Source organism: Anthonomus grandis, chromosome 6 (assembly GCF_022605725.1).
Source record: "Anthonomus grandis grandis chromosome 6, icAntGran1.3, whole genome shotgun sequence".
Classification (NCBI taxonomy): domain Eukaryota; kingdom Metazoa; phylum Arthropoda; class Insecta; order Coleoptera; family Curculionidae; genus Anthonomus; species Anthonomus grandis.
In genome coordinates, this window is record NC_065551.1 from 11,291,462 (window position 1) to 11,312,766 (window position 21,305).

General features: G+C 32.8%; 1 protein-coding gene across 5 annotated transcripts in view; it reads right to left on the reverse strand.

The window, feature by feature from the left end:
- LOC126738042 (vacuolar-sorting protein SNF8) overlaps positions 1–21,305 on the reverse strand; it is a 71,993-nt gene that overhangs the window by 33,851 nt on the left and 16,837 nt on the right. For 3 of the 5 annotated variants that reach the window (XM_050443211.1, XM_050443210.1, XM_050443212.1), the window contains 2 exons: positions 16,637–16,754; positions 16,185–16,363 (listed from right to left, as the gene is read on the reverse strand). In XM_050443211.1, the coding sequence (XP_050299168.1) occupies positions 16,185–16,363; positions 16,637–16,754 (297 nt within the window). Of the gene's footprint in view, positions 1–16,184; positions 16,364–16,636; positions 16,755–21,305 lie in introns of those variants that run through there. The other 2 variants (XM_050443209.1, XM_050443208.1) reach the window with 1 other exon arrangement.

The window sequence follows — 21,305 nt, forward strand, 5'->3', positions numbered from 1 at the left end:
TTTAAAGATATTTTATATTGATTTTACAAGTTATTTGCTAGTTTCTCTTGGTTTTGTTCTAATTGTTTTATTAACGTATCATACCGCTCTCCATCTGATGCATCTAAATTACCACTAATTGATTTAAATATTGACCCTAGTCCATTGATTAAACCTCGTTTTACTCTAACATTAGGTAATATTTCATGAAGCTTTATATCTACCTTATCTTTAATTAAACTTAAAATTTTAAGCTGATTAAGAGAATCATTTTTATAAAAATTCTTATCATTTTCTAATACTAAGGTTAAATTATTAGTTTTCTTATCTAGTTGTCCTATCTCTAAAATTAACGGATTAAGGTTAAAATAATGTATTAGATTATAGCTCGATTCTTGAATTTTAGCAGATCCTAAATTTATTGGAATTAAGCCAGCATGGCTACTTAGGTTTCTAATTTCTATATCGTCGTTTCCTTGCATTCCCACGATGAACGTGAGCAGTCGAAAAGAAATAAGATATTGAAAACAAACAACTCTAGTCGTTGTTATCAAAGGAATAAAGTTTCTTACGCGGTCTTTTTAAATTATTCATGTGAATCTTTTTATCAAGTTCTGTGGAAACCGTTTTTTGAACATTATCAGTAGTTTTAGGAATTGTCGGTTTTTTAAAAACATTAGCGGTTTTTTATCTTATATGTTTTCTCACATATGCTTGCTGATCAGGTGCAAATATTTCAGGGTCGTCGCGATTTTTATTGCTGGTTTCAATTACTGTTTCTTTATTATGATATAATTTTTCGTTTATTTGGGAATAGAGCAATTTAACTTTTTCTTTATGCGAATTGACATAATCGTTAATCAATAGTTGATCAAGTTTTATATCAAAAGGACTATTTTCCGTAATATGGCCATTAACTATATCAATTGGTTTAAATTTTGTAGATGAGTGGATCGTATGATTATATGCGAGAATAGAGTAAATCATTTTTTTATTAGTGGGTGTCTTTAAAAATCCTGTGGTATTTAGAATTCGAATATGCTCTAAAATAGTTGAATGAAATCTTTCTATCATACCATTTGAATCAGGATGATTTGGACAAATGAAATGGATTTTAATTTTGTGTATATCAAGTAATTCTGAAATTAAAGAATTTTTGAATTCGGTTCCATTATCGGTAATTATTTGTTTCGGTACAGAATGGTGGGAAAAGAAATTTAATAAACAATCAGCTACTTCAATAGATTCGGCTGTAGAAATTGGATAAGCTTGCGCATATTTTGAAAAGGAGAATCAGAATATCAAGAATATCAATTATAGTTAAATACTTATTTTTTTCAACAGTAAAAACATCAATATGGAGAATTTCAAATGGTCGATTAGCTGTCGGTGTAACATTCATTTTTACTTTGACTGGATGGCGTTCATATTTACATTGTTGACAGATTTCACAATCATTTATAAAAGTTTGTACAGAATGTTTTAGATCAAGCCAATAGTATTTTTCTTTAATCCTTCTTTCAGTTTCCCCGATGGTTTGTTTTTGATTCATGATAATTTTTTATAATTTCTTTTATATCGTCTTTGTGTGTAAAATCTATTAATTTAGTTAAACAACGCTTTAATTTTAAAGATAGCCATTTAAACGTTTTTCTGATGACTTCACAAAAAGGTTCAAAAAATTCAGGATTTTCGAAATATAAGTGATATTGTAAGCCTGGCTTTACATAATCTTTTATAAAATTTATTATATCATTATCGAAATTATTTTGGGATATTTGTAAATTAATTCGTTTCTTTTTTTCAAACAAAATTTTGATTTTGGGAATTGCCGGGGAATGTAAAACCACAGATATTATTATTTGGTTTAACCCGTAATTAACTGGTGTCTCAACGATCGGTATACCTACAATAGGATTTTGTTCAGCATTGGTATGAACAGTGTCGTCATTTGCATTATCGTCATTAGGAATATCAGGTTGCACTATATCGTCTGTGTTTTCAACGGGAAGATTTTCAGTGCCTTCGTCTGTTTGGGGGCATTGCTCTGTAGGGTCATGTTGCACAATCATTAAAATATTGTCACGGTCAGGGTTTTCATTTTCTGGGTTTAAATTTTCGGAATTTTGAAGAGACTGGTTAAATTCCTCAATATATTTACTTAAATTAAAATTAGTATCCGTATCATTGGCGTGGATTTCTACACGTGAAAGGGCGTCGGCATTTGTATTTAGTTAGTTACCTTTTTATAATAAATTGTATAATTATATTCATCTAATTTAATTCGCCAACGTAGTAATTTTGATGAAGGATCCTTTAGTGAGAATAACCATTGTAAAGGCTTATGATTCGTAATTATGTTGAATTTTCGTCCGTAGAGATAAGGCCTAAAGTACTTCGTAGCCCAGACAATACAAAGAAGTTCTTTTTCTATTGTTGAATAATTGACCTCACTATCATTTAAAGTACGTGATGCATATGCGATTGGTAGGTCATTACCAATTGGTCCTTGAGAAAGCACAGCACCTAATGCTATATTGCTTGCGTCCGTTGTTAAATTAAAGGGTTTGTTAAAATTTGGATATTGTAAAATAGGGTCGTTCATTAAAAGATTTTTACAGGTTTCAAAGCAATTTATAAATTCAGCGTTATTTTCTATAGTGGCTCCTTTTTTTAAACATTTGGTTAGAGGTTTAGTCAATTTAGCGAAATTATCAATGAATTTCCTGTAATAGCCTAATAATCCTAAAAATCCCTTAATTTGCTTAGTTTTTGGAATAGGATAATTTTTAATGGCTTTAATTTTTTCGGGGTTTGGTTTGACACCTGAAGGGGTAACAATGTGTCCTAAATATCCTACTTCTTTTTTTTTAAATCGGTTTTATCTAGCTGTAATTTGAAATTGGTTTCACGAAGACGTTGGAAGGTCGCGGGGGCATTTTTCAGGCCAAAAGGCATACGCAGAAATTCGTAGTGCCCATTCTCACAACTGAAAGCAGTTTTCGGAATGTCCTTTTCCTTCATTGGAATTTGGTGGAAACCACTCGCTAGATCGAGGGTTGAAAAATATTGACATTTATACTCTATTTCAGAAGTGTATAGAGCAATAAACTGGGGAATTCCGTTCTGTTTGGCTACATTTCGTGGTAGTTCATAGGCGCAGGTACTTATAATATTTATGAATTTAATTTTCACGGATTAAATGCCTTTATTTTGAAAGAGATTAAATACTAAATAAATACTTTTAATCCTTTCGTATAGGTACCTATCTTTTAACGCTTTGTAACATGCAAAAATGGGGTCAGGTAATATATACAGACTATAAATACTTTTAAATCACATTTTAAACGTTAGTAGTCACTGCTACGCTGTAGTGTAATCACAATATTATTATCCCAATATTTAAAAAATGGAGGTATTCAGTCCAACGAAAAGATGTACTAAAAATTCTCCACTATCGCTGAGTGAAAAAGTTATTATTTTAAATGTACATGATTGCATAAAACACGATTACCCTAGTTTTACTGTGCAAGAAATTGTTGAAAAATATTCTCGAATGAGTGGAATTGGAAAGTCCACCATTTTCAAATTGTTGCGGGAAAGAAAAGTAGCAGGTCAAGTGGAATCTCCCAAGCAAAAGCCAGGACGACCTACAAAAGTCCTTGATGAAAATGCTAAATGTATAATTCGAAGAATTTCACTCTTTTTATTTTAAAAAGGAAATACCCACCCTAGACAAAATTTTAATGGAGCTTGGCCGAGATGACAGTATTCCGTTGATAAGTAGAAAACTTTTATGGAAAACTTTAAAAAATATGGATTTTGCCTGGGAAAAGCATAACCGCAAAGCACTTTTACTGGAGAGCGACGAAATTGTTTGTTGGAGACGACAATACTTGAGAAGTATCAAGCAGTACCGCAGGGAGCAAAAGAAAGTTTTTTATCTTGATGAGACGTGGATTAACGAAGGTTATATAGTCCAAAAAATGTGGCAAGACAAAAATATAACCAGTGCTCGCCAAGCTTTCATAGAAGGCCTGTCTACGGGTATTAAAGTACCTTCGGGAAAAGGAAAAAGACTTATAATCACACATATTGGAAGCGAAGAGGGATTTTTAAAAGAAGGTCTGCTAACCTTTGAGTCGACTCGCACAGGAGATTACCATGAAGACATGAACTCAGACGTTTTCGAGGACTATTTTGGTGAAATGATAAAATTTCTTCCGGCTAATTCGGTGGTGGTTATGGATAACGCAAGCTATCATTCACGGCGAATAGAGAAGACGCCAACTTCAAGTTGGAGAAAGCAAGAAATTATCGATTGGCTGACTGCAAAAGGTATTGCGTTTGAAGCAAATTTGATAAAAAAAGAACTGCTGGCAATAGCAAACTTACACAAAACTCGTTTCATGAAATACGCCGTGGAAGATATAGCCGAAAAATATAATATGACTGTACTGCGCTTACCGCCATATCATTGCGAACTAAATCCTATAGAACTGATATGGGCGCAGGTAAAAGGATTTGTAGCAAGACAAAACACGACTTTTAAAATGAAAGATGTTAAGCTACTGTTTGATCAAGCCATTACGGAGGCGACACCAGAGAATTGGCGAAAAGCAGTCCAGCATGTAATTAAGCAAGAGGACAACATGTGGACAACCTCATCGATCAGACAGTCGATCCTTTATTATAATGTCAAGAGGTGATGACAGTTCGTCAGATGACGAAGAAGACTACAATCTATTATAATTTAAAATTGTTATACACTGTTCAAAAAGTGCCAGATCCAAAAGTGACATTTTTAACTGTTTTACTCTACATATTATGTTCAATAAATTTGTGAAAAAAATATATTATTCCATTTAAACAAAAGTCACTTTCTAAAATAAAATAGCATTTAAGTACATTAATTATAAGGTAAAAAACAAGTCCCAGTTGCATGCCTTTGGCGAACCGTTTTCAATGTTTATCAGTGGGTAACAATGGGCAAAACTCATAAATTGACCCAAAACCGGGTGGCACTACCTGCAATCAACGAAAAGAAAGAATTTTACATTGAAACTAATACCCAACTAAGGTAGTGGCATAAAATATAGGTGAATCACCAGGTACCACTTTTGCATACCTAATGAGGTTTTATTGCTCTACACACTTCTAAAATAGAGTATACCTAGCTTATCGAGAAGATCTGTTATATTGGGTAGAGGATACCGCATATCGATGGTAATTTCATTCAGTTTTCTGAAGTCTATTACGCATCTCCATTTTTGTTTTCCGCTAGAGTCGATTTTTTTTGGTACTACCCAAATTGGTGAGGACCATGGGGATACACTGGGTCTTATAATATTTTGCTCTAACATCTTTTTTATTTGAGGCTCAACTTCTTGTTTGTGAATAAAGGGATATCTGTATGTTTTCGAATAAATGGGTGTTTCATCTGTGGTTTTAATTTCGTGTTTTACCTGACTTGTGAACGTAAGAGGAGTATTTTCATCATAAAAAGTATCAGAGTATTCTTTACATAATTTTAAAATTGCAAATTTTTCTTCTTGATTCATATGATCTGTTCTGGTTAGTTTTTCCGGTTTAAAATTAGAAGATTTATTGGTAAAATTATCGATTAAGTTAAAATCAATTGATTCTAATTCTTTTCTTTCAAAGGGTTCAACTTTTATGGGTTCGGAAAAATCTAATAGAATTTGACCAGTAGAGCTATTTAAGATAGTGGTGAGGGCTATGCCATTCTTAGAGACTTTCTGGGATTTCACAATTTCCTATTTTTTGATATGGAATAATGATTTCACCATTTTTGATTGAAGTTTTAATTTTTATAACTTGTTCGCATCGGGGTTCTACAAGTTAAAAATTCTAGATGTTGGTATGAAAGTACTAAATTTATGAGCTGACATTTCTTTTCCACGAGATACAATAAACAGGTCTTCTATTATATCCTTTTTGTAAAATTTGTTTGCCAAGTTAGGGTTAATGAAAGATCGAGATGAACCGCTATCAATTAAAAATGTTAAATTATGTTCTGGAAATATAATGTAGGGTAATTTACTGGTAGTAATTAAATTGAAGCTTATTATAGGAGCTACTAAGGATTTGCCGCTCTGGAGGCTGTTTTGTAAAATTTTCTGAAGTTTCGGGTTATTGTTGACCGTCATATGCTTCATACTGAAATTGGGAATTATTTTGATGAACCTCATCATCAAAAGTTGTGGGTTCTTTTGAATCGCAATAATAATTATCATCATAATATTGATTAGTCTCAGTATTATATAATTCTTCTGATATAAAATTACGAGGGCCTGAGGGCACAAAGTGATTTTGTCTAATTTGGAAATTTCGTTGTGATTGATTAGGGTTATAAGTTTGCATAGATTGATTATTTCTAGAATTATGGGAGAACTGTCTAGAAGTTATGCTCATAGGCGTCGGTCGAGGAAGATATTTTTCTCTCATTTGATTTGGCCTAAAAACGTTTCGATTTTGGGGTGGTCTACCAAAAACTTGCGAGTTTGTTGGCAGAGGACGTTGAGGTAAAATTCTAGGGCGTATAGGAACTGGTTGAGATGGAAAAACATTTTGTCTCATAAATAGATCATGGGGTGTACTTGAGTTAAAATTATTATGATTATTTAAATTTGGTTGGATATAGTTGGGTTGTTGTACAGATTTATTAAAATTTTGATTATACTGAGGTTTATTAATTTTACTATTATTCTAAAAGTATAAGCTATTGTTTTCTTGATTTACAAATTGAGAAGCTTCAGCTAGGGTTCTTGGCCGCATACACCGAATATTTGTCCCTAAAGGCTCTTTAAGACCTGATACAAAAGTTTTAAGTGCTAATTCTGAGTACATTGTACGTTTTAAATTTTTAGCAACATCTGTAATTTCATGACTATCAATATATCAACAAAGTAAATTCAATAAATACAGTACCTTATCATAAAACTGATTGGGATTTTCATTTGAATTTTGCCTAAGCATAACAAGGTCGCGATTGAGGCAAGCCTCATCTCTTTGATCAGCAAAATTTCTTTCAAGAATTAGTTTAAGATCATTCCAAGTACTTACATTTTGAATATTTACCACAATTTTAGCATTTCCAATTAATTTACCTATTAAGCAATTAAGTAAATAAACATTTTTAAATTTATTAGGATCCGTTTGATCATAAAAGTGCTTAATTAAAGTTTCACAGTTTACGAGATATCGGTTAAGATCATTAGGGTTCCCATCAAAATTCGGGACATAATTTAAATATTTCGGTTTAAAAGTGGGCATCCTAGTATTTAAATGTAAATTTTCTAAGTTTAAATTATTACCTAATGGTGAGTCAACTGAAGAGATTTTAAGATTATTCAATACAACGCTTAATTCATCTATATTGGACATTAACTTAATGAGCTGTACTTACATAAAGGCGATGGTCATTTCTATAAGGGACAGTCTAATATTCTGCCTCCTTGCGTAATTAGATGATTTGTATCTAATCACCAATGAATCTCCAATAGTGGTCTTCTTGTTTCAGCAATCTTCGATAAATTCACTGCAGATACCTCCACCGAATTTTCATCAAGTTTCTTATAGTCCGATTAATCGTTAAAACGAACGTTCGATACACTAACCGATCTAACTACGGACTATCCTACCGACTGCGCCATTAAACTAACTTAACAACCAAAATGCCTTTTTAAAAAATATTATTTTATTTGAAAATTAATTAATACAAAATTACATGCTAATTGTCTTAGCGACTTCAATTGACTAACTCGATAATAAACAATGAAAGTTTTATTGTAATAAAACACAGGGTCAGCAGCTAGTGGCTTCCATGGTTGTACAGGGTGGCTCGTCACATAGCTCACTGCTTCATGGTCTGAGAAACCTGAGCTTAAGACAGTACAATCGACGAAATCTGGCTCAAAGGAAGATACGACATAATCTATTGTACTAGAGCTGGTTTTAGTTATTCTGGTAGGTGATTTAATCATTAGTTTTATGTCTTAAGGACTGAATATTTAGAGAGAAAATACTAAGCTTGCCATTGTCCAGTATTTCAGAGGGTGCTTGATACTCTGTTCGCGTCAAGTTATTTAAACATTTTTTTCCTGGCGGGAGATCCACTAGAATAATAATTGCTATGACTCTCTCTGATTTTTTGAAGGCGTAGCAGCTGATGAGAAGAAGGACCTGAAGGCTGACAGATCTGCTTCAACTTCAGTTGGACCAATACCATAGGCATCATGGTAGCGAAAGTAGAGCCTCCGCAAAGAGTCCACGTCACCAGGAAGTCCCTCTGATGCAAGTGCCAATCGGATGCTGGTGTTGGTATGTCCTTCAAAACACACACTGGAGGGTTGATCATGCAGATAGGCAAGGAATAGCCTAAGAGGTTTTAAGATGGAAGGGTCTCTCAGTCTGGCCAATAAATAGCGACTATCAGTCGCATCTGAGTCTCTTGATAGCCGCACTATTGGTGGAGTCAACGGGTCCATATTTGCTGCTTTATTCGCCACTGAATTATTATCGATGACAAAATCAACCTCTAATAATTCTGTTGCAAGGGATTTAGAGGCAGCAATGGCCTCCCTATCAGAACTAATTTTCAAAGATTGAACCTCTCTGGATATTGTAGCAGATGTTGATGGAACTGAGCGGTGTGGCAGGTTATGGCTGTCTGGAGAGTGAGGCTTAGACTTAGACTGGGAAGGCTTAGATTTGGACGAGGTGGTACTATTTATTTGGACTGACGCTTTAGAGGTTTCCAAACATGAATTTATGAGAATGCCCGGTGACCACATACTAATATCCTTCAGCCGCTTTAAGTGATTTAAGTTCTGCACACCAATTTTGAAGTCGGAATGTGCAATGTCCTTGGTTTTTAGCATTGGGAAACATCGGATAAAGTCCGTCGTTCCCAGTTTTTCTTTGATGAAGTGTGCAAGCTGATTTCCGGTATACGGAGGTGGGATATTTGATACAACCACGTAATGCCATTCATCTTTGTTCATTGTATTGTCCTTCGGTGACGTCGGAACCTCCGGGTCTGGTTTTTCTGTATGATCAGTCTGGCACGCTATCGTCCTTTTAGTTACAGGTTGGTAACATTAGATTTTTCTTTAGCTAATTGTTAAATGGTGCGAGCCATTTGTTTAACATCTTTCCTCAGATTCACTACTTCACTTTTTAACTCTTCATTGGAAGAATCATGGACCTGTACCTTTACCGTCTCACCATGGTTGTCCATAAGAATTGATCACAGGTTGAAAATTTCCTGTTTCATATCTCTGATTGAATGGAAAAGAGATTCTTGTCCATTTTAGAGACAGTATGGAGGCGATGAATGTCATCAATTTTGTCATAGAGATTCTTCCATTTGGAGTCGTGAGAATTTAAAATGTCGTACATCTCTGAAAACACTGGAGGTCGTTATTCTTCTTTGGACAGGTTCCCAGACCATTGACATTTTCTAGAGATATCTGAGAGTTTTGCAGCTGCGAAACTTTATCATGAAGATATTTTAATGTTGGTGAATCGCAAACACTGCAGAAAAATCTAATGCTGTTGTATTTCTGCTGATGAAGGACCTTTGTAGTTACCTGGTCCAGACCTGTGCAGCCCATACAGAAATTACGGCGGCATTCCCCACTGCAACGAAGTTTGTATTTCTCCTTATCCGAGACGATTTTTTGGCAGGAATCGCACTTGAATTCAGCCATTATTCTCAAGTGAACGGTAGATATTTATACAGGAAAAACTCAAAAATAGTTCAACAGACAGAGTAACACAGGAACTAAATAGTTAGCGGGAAATGTTTTTTAACTAGAAAACACACACAGCAATTAATGTTCAATATTAAAAGTTCAATAAATATCGAAAAAGTCAATGGTAGCTATACAAGGTGACGTTAAGTTACACCGGAAAAGTTTATACTAGCGGAACATAAACAGTATAATAGGAACTAGAATTTATCAGGAAGCGTATGTATAGCGGAAAACACACCGTTGTAATTTTTAAACAAAAAAGTTTTTAAAACACGCTGTCAAATCAAAACAAAACAAACATTCAATACTAACAGAGCCAACGAACGAAAACACGACCGTCTCGTACGACTGCTGCAAGTAGATGAGGATAAAACGGATTAAACGGTAGATGAGAATAAAAAGAGGAATAAACGGATTCTCAGGTCGACATTTACTAAGAATACTTTTTTTACAAGAAAAGATTAGATAATTAGAATTTTTTACTAGAACTTTATTATACAGGGGTACAAAAAAGTTTTGGTATTTTTAACACATGCAATATACCGTAGATGGCGCCCTCTGCGAGGTATAGCAAATCCGTTTACGGATTTGCTATACCCCCTCACACCAAATTTTAATTTAATATCTTATGAAACACTCGACTTATTAAAAAAAAACGATTTTATATTTCTCTTCTTTCTTTCTATGTGGCCGGCGGATTGGCCTCCTTTTTCCGGACACCCTGTATAAGTCAGTAGGGTATTTAATTTTTTTTTAGAATACTGTTTTTCAGAATGAGCACAAACTTGGTATTTTTTAAATGGGATACCTTGTATATTTTAACGTCAAATTTTTACAATTTTTTTTCTGAATATATTAATGTATCACAACCTAATCTTTAATAAATTTTAGCTTCAAAAATCAGAAAAATCCATATTTATGTTTGTTTTTTAATAGTAGGTCATGAATTATTTTACACATGCATTTAATTATAACTTTTATAAAATACCACGTGATTTAAACCTATTTATTTAATAATATTTTAAAGATACACTCAAAATATTACATAAACTTAACATAAACTTAAAAATATTGAAATAAATATATATCGGTACAGATTTAATATTAAAAACTGTAATCACAACATTTCCTTTTTGTCTTATACATAAAGCACATACACTTTCAATTCGCGTGATACAGGGTCGCGAAAAGCGCAAAGCTATATCTTAAAAAATTACAGAGATACCGTGCAATCTCATCCAAAATGGAACCCAGGGTATCGTCAGTAATGGTGTTAGTTTTGCACCGTGATTAAAGAAAATATATCATAACTACAGCGGTAGCTGACAGTCAGTTATAGAAAGTGACAAAAAATATATAAATTTGTTTTTATCATTCGAACGGATAATCTGTTTATGCTCAGTTGCGTGATTGTAAATTTTGAGCGAGAAAGGTTATGAGGAAACGCAAATTGAAACAAATGCATTTAAAATTCAGGAGTGTGTTCGAAAAAAAAAACGCTCGGACACGTCGATTTTTATTCGATTTTCGACACGTGATTTTTTTGATGATGCATTCCATTACCATCAACTTCAATTTTTTAAATGGAAACACCTATTTTCTATTCCATTTTTGAATTCTGCATAGAATTTTAAGTATATTTTGTATACCATGTCTTATACCTAATACTAACATTATTAATAAATTTGAAACTGCTTGGGATCATTTGAGCATATTCAAACATGTTTTTTCATAGTTTTTTGTATATTTGATTGTTGACACCTTGTCACCATTTAATCGCCTGGAAACAGTATGTATTACTTTACGTAAATGTCAGTAAGTGCCAAGTTCCGTTGCAAAGTTTAAAAGTATGGCGCGTTTAACTGAAAAACAAAGAATTGAAAGTTTGATGATGGTAGGATATGGCGACAAGACTCGAACACAGGCCGAAGTTTGCGATCTCTTTAACAATAAGTACCCGGAGGCACAATTACTATCTATATTATTGTGCACAGCTCTGTAAAAGAGTAGACTTAGTAATAGGGAAGAACGCAGTTTTAAGTATTTCTAACCATACTAGAGTGCAGCCCGAGCCAGCTCTGGGCCGTAGTATAGGTAGTAATTATAATACGCATGGTATACCCCTAAATATACTCGACTACAAATCACGATTTATTTATTTACGCGCGAAGACTTGCTGTGATTTATCTTATTTTTTAAGTGCATATTTGGTGGCAGGAATGTACACATGTTTATCGGGGAATTTTTGTTTTTTGTCAAGGGGCCTTACCACTAGGCCAGACGGACTTGTGATAACATTTGCCGAAGCGCGTTTCAAATCATAAACATGTGCGTGACGTAATGAGTGACGTGTTTGCGTACCTGGACCAAATTAGAATGCGGCACGCTAGCGTGCCTTTAGTCACTTCGTATTATAAACGTAAACATAACCTCTTATTAATCTAATTTTTTTATACCGACTAGTGCAGCTGAGTGCTCTTGTTTATTTGTGTTGATGAATCAAGTTATTAGAATGGATAAATATCCAAATAATATTCAAAAAATCATAGACTGTGAGGATGTGGTTCTCAATAACAGTTATGAAAATGAAAATAATTATTCCTTAACTATAAGAAGCAAAAAAAAAAGTGATGAAGGGGAATTATCTGACAGTGAGTGGTGTAATAACTGGATTAATAAATTTAGTACCATAACTAGCACGAACTGGATTATGAGATATACATTTCATACCCTTCAAAAATACCAGTATAAGAAGGTATTTAAATGTCACCATAGCAGTTTCAATAAGGTGAACTGCAATAAAAGAAGTGAGAGCAGAGTTAGAAACAGAAATTGTGAGGCAACTATTTCATTTTTGTTTAAAAAAATTAACAAAAATACCATAAAAAATGACGATTTGCTAAGGAAGGGATTAAATATCGTTATAAGTTTCTTCCTAATTTTAAACAATAAATTAACAACCATAGGCCCTGGAATAAAATATTTTTCTTTGTTGCCATAGAAACAAGGCATTTTCAATAGTAATTTTTGACGTGACGTCATGTAATTTTTTTTTTAAATATTTCTTTAACAAAATTGCAGTATTAAAAATTCCGAAACCGTGCTTCCGAAAACATTTTATTGATAAATAAGATGAGTTAATTATTATTTCAGATCAAAAATAATCACACTCATCAGATACAAGTTGCTGAGGCATTTAGTTATTTGCGCCTAACAAATGAAATAAAACAAATATTCTGGACATATTTCAACGAAGGCATGACACCATCTTGTGCAAAATCGTACCATAAATTAACACTTCAAGAAACTGAAAATGAGGAAAAATTTGTGAAAGTTATTTCAAACCCTCAAATCAATCCTAATGAACGGCAAATTTATAACTTGCATGAAGAATGGCGGTAAGTTGCTTCCTATATTATGTATGCTGGGTGTTCCACAATTATTAACATCACAGGCTATAATGTTTTTATTTTTGTAGAGATAAAAATTTAAAAAAAATGGGTTTTTAATAGTCATAGGACTACTACCCAAAATTATTTTTAAAAAACTACTTCAGACAAATTCATTTCCTAAAAACCACTCCAAAATACATAATATAATCAATTGCTTTTTTTCAATATGTTTCATTTTAGGAAAACATATTTTGGTGGACGAGATAACCAAAGTATATTGACAATTATAAAAAAAAAATTAAAAGCCTATGAAGATTTGGGAATAAAAGTCTATATAAATGAAGAACCATTGATAATTGTGTTACTGACCCCTATAATGGCCAGAGCTCATGAGAGAGAATTTACAAGTGAAATGGTTTTTATTGATAGTAGCGGTTCTTGCGATCAAATGAATTCCTGCGTGACCTTTGTCTTCACTGCATATAAAATTGGGTCCATACCTTTAGCGTGTATAATACACACAGAACAAAGCGAAGCAAATTATACCATGATCTTTTCGTTACTGCAGAAAAAATTGAGTAATGCAGGCTTTGGTAAAAAAGGTTTTCCTGCCATAATTATGACTGATGATTCGTCTGCGGAGAGAAATGCTCTTCGCGCTGTATTTCCCAATTCCATACTGCTACTTTGCACTTTTCATTTTTGCCAAGCGTTCTGGCGTTGGCTTTGGGATAGCAATCATAAAATTGACAAAAATTATAAAAAAGAAATTATAAAATGTTTTCAAAAAATTATTTACTTAAATTGTATGAGTATCACAGTTTCATAAACAATGACCTTATGACAAAATACGAAAATCTTAAAAAGCACATAGATGATTTATATAAAAGGAAACACGAATGGGCATATGCTTTTAGAACGGATAAAATCACAAGGTGTAATAACACTAATAACTATTGTGAGGCGTCTATAAGGATCTTCAAGGATTTAGTATTACAAAGATGCAAAGCATTTAACGCATGCGCATTACTCGATTTTATTTGTAAAGTTTTTGAAACTTATCACAGGAAACGACTTTTATCTTTTGCAAATTATAGGAAAAATAAAAATGATTTGGTTTACTCCAAACTAAAGCAGAAAGCGAAAGATCTTCTGGTCAAAAACATATCAAATAGTCAATATTTAGTTTCTTCAAGCTGCGATAATAAATTATTGTATACTGTCAGCGTTCATGAATGTTTTTTGGGATGTGTGATTGTCCGTCAGGCGTAGGCGGAAAATTTTGTAAACACATTTGCGCTGTGGAAGAAGCTTTTCATGTTTTAAGTTACTATAATATTCCAAAACTATCATCAGATGACTGAAAAGACTTAGCTAAATTGGCTATGGGAGAGGATATTGATACAACTTTTTTTGAGAACATGATGGAAACCTTTTTTACTGACAATGAAATATCATGTTTCACTCAAGGTAACAGTTTACATCATGAAATAGAGGACCTTCCATCAAGTGCTATTGCTTTACAAACATCTTCAGTGATTGAATCGATATGAAACGTGAAATTGCTATGCAAACGTTGAGTGATAATCTCCTGAATATTGTTCAAATAATGAAAAGCGAAAATACCCCTGAAGCAACAAATATGATAACACGTTTGAACAAGTCATTGGAGAGGATTAAAACACCTGCAGAGGTAATGACTTTATTTTCAAAAATGAAGAACATTCGTCGACCAAAAACAATTAAAGTGCAACCTACTTCAATCAGTCGAAGGACTCAAAGACCAGGACATTTACCACTGACATCTGGATCTAGAAGAATACAAGCTGGGAGGCCTGCTAAAAATGAAATTACTGTAAGAAAACGCAAACATGTTCGATCATTAAAGCATGCTATATCTTAAAATAGACAAAATGCAAAATCACATTAATATAAATATAATTTAATGTAAAATGCGGCCACAGGATGTCACGAAAGTATACCGTTAAACTTTAAAATATGTTAAAGGATATACGTACTTAATATGTTTACTAAAAAAAAGTTTGCTTTAATTTCTTCCAACACCCTTTCATTATTCAAAACTAGTGTCTGACCTAAATATCATGCAATGTTAAGTGTAAAGGCACCTTTAAAGTTTGTCGGTATGTTTTCGAGACACCCTGTACTTATATATTATACATATGATGTAAAAATGTAAATAAAGTTTTTAAAATGTTTTAAGAATTGTTATTAAGTACATACACACAAAGACATACCTATTATAAAAAACATTTAAGTTTTTTATATTTTTTTATATACTTTTTATAATTATGTTTTTAAGTACACATGCCGCGTCTTGTCGCCTTGCAATAATTGAAAAATAATAATCGGGATGTGGTCGAGTATATTTAGGAGTATGAAAATAATACATAATGCCAATTACACATTTACTATCTGTACTACGGCCCAGAGCTGGCTCGCGCTGCACTCTAGTATGGTTAGAAATCCTTAAAACTGCGTTCTTCGCTATTACTAAGTCTACTCTTTTAAGGAGCTGACAGGCTCTGCACCATAGTATAGATAGTAATTACGCTACCCGGAGAGGCCTATTACACGTTCGGTAGTAAGCAAAATTAAGAAAAAGTTTCAAGATTTTGGTCATGTTAGAGACAAATATGAGCTTCTGAAATAATGAAAAAATATGTCTGTTTTCTAGAACCCACGCTTCTAGAAAACAGACAATTAGATATTTTGCTCGATGAGTTGCTGCAGATTAGTCGGTTAGTAAATAATAGTAAAAAGGAGGGGGGTTTATGGGGTGGCTAGCAAGGTCAAGTTCAAGCTCAAGTTCACAGTTGCTGCGTTAGCAACCTGGCAAAATCGTTTATGACGAATAAACAAGTTAGCGGATCCAAGCGAAATAACTATTTGGAGAGGCGCGGGGTTCAGTTGTATGCGGTCCCGGTTCGTAGCTGTTTAATTCTTATATATTTTATAAGTTATTATTGTTTTCATTAACTATGTGCTACTATAATTAACAAAATTTAGTGCTTACTTTTCCTCTTCCATATGGAATAACATTAAACCCACTTCCAAATATTTTTAATTTTTGGGCTGCTCTAAGCAAATCATCCTTGGATATTTCTTGGTGTTCTTTTCGTTTTCCTCTGGCATTAATAAGTCTTGTCCTGAGCTCCTCCAAGCTAATAAGCCCCCCGTTTTTATTATTTGTGGCTAGAAAATCAAAGTTGTTTAAAAAAATATAGCTTCACGAAAAGTATAATTTCTATTCAGCAAAAAAGCTGACTGATGATTAATGTTAATTAATAGTCAATATTAAATTGTATGTTTAAATGATATTTTTTGAATATCGGTATATGTATGTACAGTTCAAATGTTTATTTATGAACCACCGCATAGTTTTAAACGTAGTAAATTAGTAACCCTATAAAAGTGAGAAAAACTAAGAAATTTTTGTCTAGTGTCCTATTCTAAAAATTAACTTACCAAGACATACTTCAATAATCTGCACTGCAAGTTCATAGTAAAAATCCCCTATTCCTAAAATGGACCAAAAGCCTTTGCCTGAAGATAAAGGGTCAACTCCTATACTGGAGCACATTTCCTACCAGAAAAAATGAATTTGTACAAAAATATTTACGATCTGGCCATTTATATTCTTCAATATAATTTAGAAAATAGTTGACAGCTTTTCATCTGTATAGTATTAACAACTTGTTATTTTTTTATATTCCTGTTACTGATTTACTTTTTAGTTTACTGTGACTTTTTACACGTTTACAAATCCCGAAAGTCTTCAATATTACAGCAAAGAAATAACGAAAATACTAAATTAGTCATGAAGCGAATATTGCTTTAAAAGCTAATAATAAGACTATACAAATATAAAAAAAACATATTACTCCTACTTCTAAATCAATAATTGGTTACATTTAACCCTAAATTGGTTAAAAGGTATGAATCAAACTCCCACTCTTATTATAAATTCTCTATATGACACCTCATTATATCGATAGTTGGTAACTAGTATGATGATAAGGCATCATAAAAGGGCTTAAGTTGTTACGTGTTTGTTTGATTGGAGGATGGAAGTTCAGAAGACTAAGCAGTCTAGATGATAAAATGTCTTCAGACTACTAATTACTGACTACTACATCCATCTAGCATGTTACAAAATGTAATATCTTACGATATACTGTTTTAACAAAAAGAGAATAATAATTCTTGATATATTTGTTTGCAACTTTTGATTAATGTACATAATATTAAAATGTTACATAGATGGCAGGTTGATGGTATGTCAGCATGGTACATTTAGCCAGTTCCAAAATATTTATATACCCTTATATTTTTCCCCTGAATATAGCATTGTAATATTGCTCAAATGTTCATCTCTTATACAAGGAGATTACTGCTATAATATAGCCGCAAAAATTTTTGTTAGTCAATTTGCAATTCAAAATTTGTACAATTCTTTTAAGGATGAACATTTGTCAAAATGTTACAAAAACATTATACATGATGCATTGGCGTGCCTGCCAACGAAAATCGTTTGCCGCCAAGTCCCGCCTGCCAAATTTCAAACTGCCAATAAATTTTTAAAAATTTGACTTATCGTTTTATGCCTGAAAATTTAATATGATGTTAAATGAAGGAAAATTATTAGTCGATGCCTGGCTGGTCGAAACGTTTGCTTTCTGGTGCCTGGCAGCCTCCAAAGCGTCTTGCCTCTGCATCGCCGGTGGGGCTCAGTAATCTTTATCTCGACGCACTTTGCAGTGCTCTTATGCATGTAATATACAGGGTGTTCCTTAAAGACGTGCTAATATTTAATGGAGTTATTCCTGGACCCATTTTAAGAAAAAATTTCCTATGAACATATGTCCTAAACGTTTTAACTTTTGAGATACAGGATGTTAAAGATACTAATAAAAATACAAATGTAAATCAAAATTGTCCAAAAACTTATTCTAGTAAGGTATACAGGTGACGCCATTTCTTGGAGATTCTTTGCTTGGTTTATCAATTCTTGTTGGATTTCGTCGGTGGCTTTTAGATTCACAGCTTCAAGTCTATTGAAGGTGGATTGAAGATCGGCTTCTTCTCGGTAATCTTTTCAATAACTTCATGGTAAGTTAGGTCCGTAGTTTCATGTGATTCGAAAACCATTGAATCAACTCGAACAAGTGGTGGTGGTTGACCTTAACGTGAGGAGTTGTACTGCACATGGTGGATGGTCCGAACAGGTGTCTCTTTGCATAGAAACTGAATTTTTCATCATGGTAGAAATACCTTGTGTCACTCAATGACAGATACTGCTTATATGGTAAATTAACAAGGTAAGATTGATTATTTGGTACTGGTAACGCAAATAAATGGTAATATTGAAACGTATCTTTGTCAACCTATGGAAATTCAAAAATAAATATTATTTCGAATTCTTTTACGAAACTTTTAACTTCAATTAGTTTTTCTAAGATTAATAAATTCTCACTATTTACTTTTATGGGTATTTTATCATTCTTGTGTAAATGTTTATTTAATGATTCTATTAATAAATCCAGACATTCTGCTTTTTAAGCAACTCATCTGGATTTATTATTGAAGTATTTAGTTTAGAAAATGTCCGAGCGACTTCAATTTTGTCCAAAAGGTTATAAATCGATTGATAAATAGAAGCTATTTGACTAGTTATAGTGAATATTCTTAAATATTCATATAATTCAAGATTATGAAGGTCATCCTAATGGATTAAAAATACCTCGTTTTTGTCTTTGTTGAAATGCATAGGGAAATATTTGATATAACAGCATAGAAATGCGGTTTTCTATGTTATATATGGGATTTAAAGAGTTAAGGAGTTAACTTTAAAGAGTTAACTCTTCGTAAAATTCAGTGTTACTTTTTAGTTTTGATGATAAAACTTTAGCATGTCCTTTTAGTGAGTTAAATTAATTAATTATCGGTTTTAGGTCAATAGTCTGTACAAATGTCCAGTGATTGGTTACTAGTTGTGTTGTACCTAGTTTGTAAGGTAGTATTCCGGGATTATCGTTTGGGTCGTTGAACTTGACGATGTTGGCATAGACTGTCCAGGTCCATCTGCAATTGGGGACTAATCTAGTCTCGTTCAGGTGAATTACTTCTTTCTTTTTAGTTTTCGGGTTTTCAATATCAATTTTACTGTTTTTTAAAATTTGAGTTATTTTGAAAGGACCTAAATAGTGATCTTTAATTTTTCCGGATCTTTTATCCACTTTTTTATAAATTGTGGCACCTACTGCGTGAATTTTTTGAAAATAAATTGGTGAGATTTATTATTAATTATCTCATCTAATAGGGTCTTAGAAACATAATTTGATCAGAATTTGTTGTATGAATTGTATGCATAGTTTCATTATTTTCAGGTAAATCGTTCAATCGGTAAACATATTAAAAAATCTTGGTTTGTTATGACAGGATCAGGGGGTCGAATTTTGATATTTTGTAATATTTTTATCTTTTTTGGAGCTTTAGGAATCTCTAAGCTCTTTAAGGTTTCTGCTACTGATTCAGGGTCAAGTGATTGTGGGTCAAATTGTTCAGCATTATTTTAAAATTCAGCTATATCAATATTAATGTCTCCTGGATTGTTTAGGTTGGACTCAGTTTATATAGCGTTTAACGAAATACGTGATAGAGCGTCTGCATTAGTATCCAAAAGTTCTTTTTTGTAAATAATATCGAAATTTACTCTTCCAATTTACATTTCCAACGCGTTAATTTGCTATTAGGTTCCCTTAAGTTATTTAGCCAAACTAACGGTCTATGGTCTGTGTAAATAGTGAATTTTTGACCGTAAAAATTGAGTCGAAAGTATTTACAAGCCCATACTATTCCTAAGAGTTCCTTTTCTATAGTACTATATCGTTGTTCTGTTCCGTTTAATGTCCGTGAAGCGTATGCTATTGGAAGGTCATTAGGTACCGTTCCTTGAGATAGGATAGTTCCTAAAGCTACATTTGAACCGTCTGTAGTCAGAATGAAAGGTTTAGTGAAATCGGGATATCTAAGAATGGGTGCATTTATTAAAAGTTTTTTTAAATGGTTAAAAGCATTTATGAAATTAGGGGTGTGTTCTACTTTAATTCCTTTCTTTAGACATGCTGTAAGAGGGTTTACAAATTCCAGCGAAGTCTTTTATGAAACGCCTATAATATCCGGCTAAACCTAAGAATGACTTAATATCTTTTTGGGTTCTTTACAGCGTGTATTTTTTCTGGATTAGGGTTTACTCCGTTGTCTGTAATTTGATGCCCTAAATATGCTACTTCCTTATGTAAAAATTCACTGTTGTCTAATTGGATTTTAAAATTAGCTTGTCTAAGTCTTTCAAAAACAGCTTTTAATCTCTCGATATGCTCTTGTAATGATGTGGAAAAAATGATTATATCATCGATATAAACAAGGCAAAATTTTAAACCTTTTAAAACATTATTTACTACGCGCTGAAATATTGCGGGGGCATTTTTTAAGCCGAATGGCATTCGCTTAAATTCATAATGTCCCGTATCTGTCGAAAAGGCAGTTTTTTTAATGTCTTCCGGGTCCAATCTGATGGAAACCATTCGCTAGGTCAAGAGTTGAAAAATAATTTGATTTCCCTAACTTATTTTTTCATTTAATTTTGATTTATATATAACGATTTATATTTAATTTATATATATAACTTACTTTATCACGTTTTTTCATTTAAACGCCTATAATCAATAACTATACGCCATTTGCGTTTACCTGAAGTGTCTAATTTCTTAGGGACTACCCAAATTGGACTGCTCCATGGCGAAATTTATTCTTGTATGATTCCGTTTTTTAACATTTTATCGACTTGAGAGTAGACTTCGGTTTTATGTATGTGTGGGTATCGATAGGTCTTTGTGAAAATAGGTGATTCGTCTGTCAAATTAATTTTGTGTTTTATTTGATTGGTGAATGTTAAAGGAGTATTTTCACAGTAGAAAATATCTCTGTATGCGTAACATAGATCTCTAATCGCTTTATATTTTTCTTTATTACAATGTGAGAGTCTAGTGTTTTTTAAATTTGCTTTTTGAAGTTTATCCATATGTTCGTTTAATTCTGTGTCAGTTTCCATTTTTTCGATAAAATTAAAATC